This window comes from Bison bison, unplaced genomic scaffold (assembly GCF_000754665.1).
Source record: "Bison bison bison isolate TAMUID 2011002044 unplaced genomic scaffold, Bison_UMD1.0 scf7180017864508, whole genome shotgun sequence".
In the NCBI taxonomy this organism is placed as follows: Eukaryota; Metazoa; Chordata; class Mammalia; order Artiodactyla; family Bovidae; genus Bison; species Bison bison.
In genome coordinates this window covers 14,307,482-14,316,323 of record NW_011495064.1, presented here as the reverse complement: position 1 = coordinate 14,316,323, position 8,842 = coordinate 14,307,482, and the positions used below count along the sequence as shown (strand labels likewise).

The following is an 8,842-nucleotide window of genomic DNA, read 5'->3' as shown; positions in this document are numbered from 1 at the left end:
CTGACTCTTCACGACCCCATGGACTGCAGCCTACCAGGCTCCTCCATCCATGGGATTTCCCAGGCAAGAGTACTGGAGTGGGTTGCCATTTCCTTCTCCAGTGCATGAAAGTGAAAAGTGAAAGTGAAGTCGCTCAGTCACGTCTGACTCTTCACGACCCCATGGACTGCAGCCTACCAGGCTCCTCCATCCATGGGATTTCCCAGGCAAGAGTACTGGAGTGGGTTGCCATTGCCTTCTCCAGCCTTGTTCTGATTGCTTCTTATTTACCGCAGTGGTGAGTGTCTCAGTAAATTCAGGCTGCTATAACAAAAACATCATGAACTAAGAGGCTCACACAAGAGAAATTTCTTTCTCCCAGTTCTGGAGGCTGGGAAATCCAAGGTCAGGATGCTGTGGACTCAGTTCCTGGAGAGGCTCTCTTTTCTGTTTTGTAGAGAGCCTTCTTGTTGTAAACGCAGAAAGCAGAAAGAAGCAAGCTCTCAGTCTCTTCTCTTTTTTTTTTTTTTTTGACTGCTTGTTTGGCTTTATTTATTTATTTTTTTTTACATTTTATTTTTTTTAATTTTATTTTATTTTTAAACTTTACAATATTGTGTTAGTTTTGCCAAATATCGAAATGAATCCGCCACAGGTATACATGTGTTCCCCATCCTGAACCCTCCTCCCTCCTCCCTCCCCATACCATCCCTCTGGGTCATCCCAGTGCACCAGCCCCAAGCATCCAGTATCGTGCATCGAAACTGGACTGGCGACTCATTTCATACATGATATTATACATGCTTCAATGCCATTCTCCCAAATCTTCCCACCCTCTCCCTCTCCCACAGAGTCCATAAGTCTGTTCTATACATCATCAGTCTCTTCTTATAAGGGCACTAATCACATCGTGAGGACTTCACTCTGGTAACTTAATTACTTCCAAAAGGCTCCATCGCCTAACATTATCCCATTGGGATTAGGATTTTAACATAAGAATTATGAGGGGGTGGGTTCAATCAGCCCATAGCAGTGAGGGAGGCATTTCTTGTTCCAGACAGTACAAGATGGCCAAATGCCTGGCATCTTACACTGGACAGATAAGACCCACAGCATCTTATTAGTCACACATAGTCATAGTCTGGAGGAGGACACCAGATACCATGCCAGGCCACATGGGGGTTACACCTGAAACCAGAGGGAACCAGCAAGGGCTGTGGGAGACAGGCTTTGCAGCAACAAGAGGATACAGTGCCCCCAGTTCCTGCAAGAGGATCTGACAGACTTGTTTGAAGTTTCTGTACTGGCAGGTTAGAGGAACCCAGTAGGTTGAAAATGGGTGGAGGTCAGCTGATCCAGTCAAGGGGAACGGGCCAGGTCAGGGAATATATCTGGTGAGCGTGGGGGAACCCATAGTTAGGCTTTGGGGGCCCTGTAAGACCCAAAAATTGTCCCGGCAATAAGTGAAATTTTAGGTCTTACAATGCAAGCCTTTGAATCCGCTGCCCTAGTGACAAGTGCCTACCTCGGGGAGGAAGCTGGAGTGTGGGGCGGGGTCACATGCTGCTCAGCACAGCAGCACAGGAACTTCTTGGTCATCCAGTGCTTGAGAATCTGTCTGCCAACACAGGGGACACGGGTCGGATCCCTGGTCTGGGAAGATTCCACATGCTGCAGAGCAACTAAGCCTGTACTCCGCAAACACTGAAGCGGAGGGCTTCCCTGGTAGCTCAGCTGTAAAGAATCCGCCTGCAGTGCAGGAGACCCCAGTTCAATTCCTGGGTTGGGAAGATCCCCTGGAGAAGGGATAGACTACCCACTCTAGCATTCTTGGGTTTCCCTGGTGGCTCAGATGGTAGAATCTGACTGCAATGCAGAAGACCTGGGTTCGATCCCTGGGTTGGGAAGATCCCCTGGAGGAGGGCATGGCAACCCACCCCAGTGTTCTTGCCTGGAGAATCCCCATGGACAGAGGAGCCTGGCAGGTTACACAGTCCATGGGGTCACACAGTCTATGACTGAGCGACTAAGCACAGCTCAGCACAGTGTGCCTAGAACCCATGCTCCGCAAAAAGAGAAGCCGCTGAATGGGAAGCCCACTCGCCACAGCTAGAGGGTAGGCCCCGCTCAACTAGAGAAAGCCTGTGTGCAGCAACAAAGACCCAGCACTGCCAAAAGCAAAGAAATAAATTAAACATTTATTTAATGGTGTATTACCGTTTGTAAAATAGATGACCAGCGCAGGTTCGATGCATGTAGCAAGGCACTCAAAACTAGCACTCTGGGACAACCAAGAGGGATGGGGTGGGGCGAGGTGTGGGAGGGGCGTTCAGGATGGGGGACACATGTGTACCCATGGCTGACTCATGTCGATGTATGGCCAAAGCCATCACAATGTTGTAAAGTAATTATCCTCCAATTAAAATAAATTAATTAAAAAATGGAATAAAACCACATCAAAAAGTGAATAAAATGTAATCATCCAGGAAATTTTTTTTAATTTTTTTAATTAAAAAGAACACACAACACACTGCAGCCCAGACGCGGTGACTAACAGGCCAGGCACGACAGTACAATGGAAAGCAGAGTCAGGTTTGGGAGCACAATGGGAAAGTTCCCTAGAGGCAGCTCTGATCCTACAACTTGTATTTCATGTCTCCATCAGCTCGTGCTCTGAGCAGGTAGTTGACACTGGGAAGAAATAATATTCTCCCGTAATTTGCTACTTCAAATTATGAAGAGTAAGAACAGCCAAGTATTTCTTGGAGAAGATGCAGATGCCTTCCATGCCCACACAGCCTACCCTGCGTGCTCGCCGGTCTGCACTCCCCTGATGTGCCCCCACCCCCAGACTTCAGATGCCCCTGGAGCTTTGGGCAAATGCTCTCACATGAACCCCATCACTGACTGTTCATTCCTCATCATCACCATATTTTTAAAAAGGCCATTTGCCCCGTGTTCCTTCAAGCTTCCTCCTAATACCCCTCCAGTTCAACCTCTTCACAACCAGAACACCACTCTGCTGGTCACAGTCATTGAAGAAAAACATCCTCCCCCCAGGACCCTAAAGAGGGCACCTAACAAGGACGCCGAGGAGGGGAGGGCCGCTCTGCTGAGCCTGCCATGCGTTCACAGAGCACCCCTTTCTGCTTCCTCTCGGCTCCACTCTGTCTGTGCAGCCTGGATTCCTGCTTCAGCCCCTGGATGGCAGATTTGGACCTGATGGCTGTGATCAGGGTCTCTGTGAAGAATGGGAGACCTGACGCATCTCCCCATCCAGTGCAAAGCCAGAGAACAGAAGCTGGTCCACGAATGTCTAAGAAGAAAGACCACCCAGAAGGTGGTGACACGCCAGACCCTGCAGTCCTATTCGGCTGCATTTCAGTAAAAATCAAAGATAAGTACTGCTCATATTTTATGGCATTTCCAGGGCTGGGACTTTCTGTTATTTGAACCCCTGTTTCCTGAGGACACCCCAGAATTTCATATCCAGTGGAGCAGATGTTCCCTCCACCCCACACATCCACCTGTACCCCCAGGAAGAAAATGAGAGTGGCCTGTTCCCAGGCAGCATTTTATTCTAATGAAGCTGGGGTGCCCTCTCTACTGAAGGCCGCTTCCCCTGACCCCTGGGAAGAGAGGAGATGCAGAAGAGGAGGCCCAGGGGACAAGGCAGAGGAGCTGGGCAGACAGACTGGGACCCGGGGAGGAGCACCCAGCAAGTGATGGGTAGGGAGAAGCACGTGGATACTGGTCTAGGTCTGCAGAGACACGTTTCCATCCAGCCTCTGACCTGAACCAGTCAAGCGTATCCCAGGGAAGAAGGGGCTCAGGTCTCAGAGGATAAGGATGAAGGGGACCATGGGTAGATGGCATGAATAGGGCCTACCAAAAGCAGAGCTCTCCCACTGAGAACACTTAGGAAGGCAACTGGGAATTCTGGGGTATCAACTGGAAACACCCTGAGTCTCGGTCTCCGGAGAATCTCTGGGGTGGTCGTACACAAATTTCACACAGTAAAGCTAAGGCTTCTCCAAAGGGACAGACCCCTCCAGGGTGCTGCCCCAGATGCTGTATCCTGGTCCATCTCACTGGAGCAGTGCAAACTTATTCTCTCCACCCTCACCTCTGCATTTCAACCCAAGATATCCTTTCCACTTCATCTGCCTTTGAAGCTGAAGTGGAAAGGATAGCCACTCTGGGGCCAGAGAATTCCCAGCCAAGGTAGATGGACTCTGGAATGCCTTCAGGACAACTTTAAAGCATGAAAAATTAAGGTTCAAAATCACCTTGGAGGACAAAGGAGACAGGAGCATTTCCTTGAATTCAATGAGCTTTGGAGCTTAAAGTGCTGGCATAGGGGCCAGTCCGGTCATGGTTCTGATGGTTTATAGGACCGCTTACAGATAAAAAGAAATGTATTGTCACAGGAGGCATCGTTCCATGACCGCAGTAAGGACGTCTTTAGGGTGACACAGTGTTCGTTGTTCCCAACGTTGTTGGGTTCTCCTGGAATCCAGAACCTACCGAAGGGAAAAACAAAGCAAAATGCATTGCCAGTGAGTGAATGAGAGACCTCAACCCCAGTTTCGGTCTGGGGTGGTAGGGTTGCAAATTTTTCCATGCCTGAGAGGAAAGGGACCGGTTATCCGTCAACCTCTGAGCCTATAATCTCCCCCCAACTTAGGGCCACCCCAGCCCACCCACTCTCAAGGCCCTATAGGAACCCACGGTGCAAAGACCTAGATTTAGAATGAGGTCCCTGCCAAAGCTGAGTGGATGGCCATGCTGCCAAACCCCAGCCAATCAGTGGCAGAGATCAGCTAGATCTCTGGTCAATGTTCCTGCTGATCAAGGACAGGAAGGATGGCAAACTTTGCGGTCAGTGGGACTCTCCCCCGACTCTTCGTGCCCTGGACCCAGCCCAAGAAAGCAGCCTGGGACAGCGGGTTCTCAGGACTTACTTCTCACTCTGGACCTTGTTGTACAGAGTGCCATCCACCCAGTGCCAGTCCCCCTCGCTCCCTGCTTTGGTCAGGCCGATCCAGTAGGGAAGTCCGCCTGCTGTCCTGTAGAGGAACTCCTACAGGAAGACAGTAGGCAGAGATGAGGCGTCAGAGCATCTGTCTCTCTGGGCATCTTCACCCATCCTCAGCCACAGCCCCTGAACCCACAGACACAGGGTTGGGACTCCATCCTGACTCTGACTCTGACCCGCTCTGCTGGCCCACTTAAGATGAAAGGAGCTTGTTTAATATTCTGTTTCAGCAGGGAGAGGACTTCCTGGGTTAGATGGTGTCATTAACGCTATTCACAAATATTTCTATTTTTCTGGGCACATGGAAAGGTGGCACTATCCTGCCCTCTTTGAAGCTACAAATACTGCATCCTTTGTTTGGCCAACGAAATGTGTTGTTTCCAGGCTTTAAGAGCCAACATACAATGTACCACGTTCCCTTTTCTTACCTCAGCAATTGTGGAAACGTATGTTGATATGAAATCTCCTCTGGCCTAAGCCCTTAAGTAGCCACAATGAGCAAAACGCCTTGCTGGCCCTTGTTGGACATGTAGTGTGTAAGTGAGAGGTAATCATGAAGAATTACTGATATTTGGGAATATTTGTCACTGAAGCATCATATTGCCCATCCTGCCTGATACAGCTACCAATATACCCCCTTCCTAGCGCCCACGGGACAGCACTCACCTGTTCACGCTCTGAGGTCACTGAGGTCAGGTGGGAGTCCCTCGATATACAGATCTGCTGGGCACTGTACCAGGTCTTCGAGATTTTAGAAAAGTAATAGAAGTGCCCCCCGAAGTACTTCCAGCCTTGGGAAACCACCTGGAGAATGTCCTCTGGGAACAAGGGTGAAACGTGAATGCTGGTGTTCCTGCTTTCTCTGGTGCTGGCTGGGTGGGAGTATATGAGCAGGATCCCAGAAACAGAGTGAATGGGGCTGGGCTCTGGGGTCCTTTGGTCCTTGGGTAGGAGCTTGGGGACACTCCCTCAGATCCTGAAAGTCTGAGATTGGTAGAGTCTCTGGGCTCAGAGAGGGGAGAGTGAGAGAGGATGAATCGAGAAACTGTCTCTCCGTTGACCATCACAAGTATCTGAGCCCCTGAGCTCTAAGCAGGAACTGCTGGAAAGTGGTGAGGTTTGGACCCAGAGAAACTCCCTAATGTCTTCATATTCTGTGGCTTGGTGTGGGAGCCCTGGCTGGTCCCTGGTCCTGTCTCTCCTGAACAGCCCCCAAGTCCTCCCCAACTCCAGTGCTGAGCCCTCTCTTCTTAACTTTCCAGCCATGCCCATGCTTTCCTCCACACACACCAGCCCAATGGCATCATGCCTGAGGCTAATAAGGTCCCATAGGCCACTGACCAACTTGCAACACTCTTTTCTGAGTCACTTACTTTGCTGTTGAAGCAATTTGCTGATACTCTCCAAACCACTCTGGAGTTCCCGGACCTTTGCATTTAAAGCACTGGCTTTATCCAAATCTTGTTTTAGCTCTGGGATTTGGGCATTTAACTCATCAACTGCTTTCCAACTACTTGTTAGCACCTGCAGCTGTGCACTGGCTTCCTTCAAGCCTGTTTCCAACCTCCGGATCTGAGAACTTATGCGATCCAAGCTGGCGTTCACCATCCGGACCTGAATGCCAACTGCCACCAGGCCACCTCTGTTCCTCTTGATCTCAGAACTCAGGGAGCTGATGTTGTCCACACGACCTTTCAGCAACTGGGCGTTGGTCTTGACATCTGATATTGTGCCCATAAACCAGGGATCTGAATTTGAGGAAGTCAAGAGGTCAGCTGCAGGGACCCTCAGGGACTAGAGTGGGGTGTTGCCAGGGTGATGAAAGGAAGGGGAGGCAAGGTATGGGCTCAAGCTTCCCAAGGACCCAGCCCAAGGAGCAGTTACCTACCCTCTATTCGGTCATAATGTATTTATTCAACAAACATAGAATGGACACCTTCCATGTGCCAGGGACTCTGATAGATGCAGATCATGCAAAGATTGGTAAATCATGGGATCTCTGTTTGAGGCTCTCATAGGTAAGCAGAAGAGGGGATTAGAATCCAGTCCTATATTTCCTTTGCATGTTCAGGGCACATTTGGTAAAGAGATGCCTTCAGTCACCCCCTTGTCATCCTTCTCACATCACTCTGGGCCCCATCACTTGACTCCCAGCCCTCTCTTTCCAGAGACCCCCACAGTGCCCATCCCCTAGAGAAGCACCGTCCCCGCCATGACTGCCCATAGGTCCCTCATGGCCATCAGAGGGGCCAGCCATGCAGACTTCTTGTCTGGAAGTGATTTCTTCTCCAGAGAAAACGAGAAGGGAGAATTATGAAACCACTTCTCCCCTTCCCTTGTCCTACCCGCTGTCACTGTCTGCTCAGGCTACAGGCTCAGGCCACAGAAGACACCAAATGTATACCAGTGGACTCAAAGCAGGGGAGATTCTACTCAGAGCCTCTAAGTCCAAGTCCAAATGTGTCCTGGGGCCTTGAAAGGAGAAGACAGATGTTCCCTCTGTCTGCTATCTGGAGACCTAATGAGAGGAAGAAGCTTCTACCAGCAGCAGAGGCCAATTGGGCTTGGCAAAGCAGGAAGAAGAAGAAAGATAAGTCACACATCCAGTGAAGAAGTAGGGTATCTCCCTTGGCATGATCTTTGTGGGAGCAGGAGAGTGAAGAGAGCATGAAAGGGCCCTGTGAGGTTGGGGGAGCTGTTCCCTAAGCCTAGCCTGGCCTAGTCAGTTGGGGATGAAGCTACAGTTGGGACCCCACCCCTCATGGGGTCAGCAATCATTATGCTCACTGTTGGGGGTTCCCCACAAGGCTCTGAATCAAAGGGACACAGAGCTCGGAGAGGAAGGAGAAAAGTGACCCAGGATGAAGATGGGATGAGCACTTCCTGGGAAGAAAGAGCACACCCTTGAGCACAGGCATGCTGACCCCAGTCAGGAACATCTCCCCAGAACTGGAAGGGAAGGAGAAGCAGCTGGTCTTACTGCGGACTCTCTGACTGCACATGGAAAGAGGGGGAAACAAGACACATGGAAAAGCCAGAGGCAGGAGAGCCCACCAGAGAGGGGAAGGACCCCTGGCCTTGGGGAAAGACCGAGCCCAGATCAAAGCTGAGGACTTACAGAGAATGGCCTGCAGCAGGACAGAGGTGACCGTGACCAGCATCAGGAAGACGACCACAGCGCGGACCGTGAGGAGTCTCCCCAAAACCTGGGACGGACACGTCTTGGGAGGAGGGTCTGCAGGAAGCAGAGGAGAGCATTTGGTGAAGGAGCAGCCAACTGCAAGCTTGGCCACAGAGCCCTGAGCAGGCTCTGAGCAGAGGCTGACGCTTGCCTGGGGGCCAGAGGGAGACGTTCTGCTTGTCCACCGTGAAGTGTGCATCAAGGACCTCGCTGTCGGCAGTCTTCATCCTGCACGCTCACCCTGGTGGCACAGGTGCTCCCAGCCAGCTGTCTCCCCAAAGACCTTTTATCTAGACGAAAAGGGAAATGACCCCCGGAGTTCATTGTGTCATCCCAAAGTTCCCCATTCCTGGCTTAGGTGCCTTGCCTGTCCTAGGCTGCAGCTCGGTCTGCTCCTCAGAAGTCTGACTTTTCAAGAAGAGGCCATCATTTTCTCTGGGAATCTGTTACACGGACATTTTAACCATCTTGTCCTCAGGCTAAGCCTTCTCTCTTATAAGACGGCCCTCATCCATCATCCATTCAGCCATCCTTTCACCTCACAAATACATGTTGAGTGCCTTCGGTGTACCAGGCACTGTACCAGGACTGAGCCACGGAGCTGAATAACTCATGGCCCTTACACTCAAACAGTTCACCCATCT

The 8,842-nt window shown here is 50.8% G+C and overlaps 1 protein-coding gene across 1 annotated transcript; it reads right to left on the bottom strand.

Moving 5' to 3' along the window:
* Positions 1-4,351: 4,351 nt before the first annotated feature.
* On the bottom strand, positions 4,352-8,441 carry CD207 (CD207 molecule, langerin). The gene is made up of 6 exons (XM_010829795.1): positions 8,350-8,441; positions 8,136-8,252; positions 6,391-6,765; positions 5,684-5,835; positions 4,944-5,062; positions 4,352-4,502 (listed from the first exon to the last, which is right to left on the bottom strand). Exons 1-6 carry the CDS (start codon positions 8,423-8,425, stop codon positions 4,352-4,354), a joined length of 990 nt encoding a protein of 329 aa, XP_010828097.1. The 5' UTR covers positions 8,426-8,441.
* Positions 8,442-8,842: the final 401 nt, after the last annotated feature.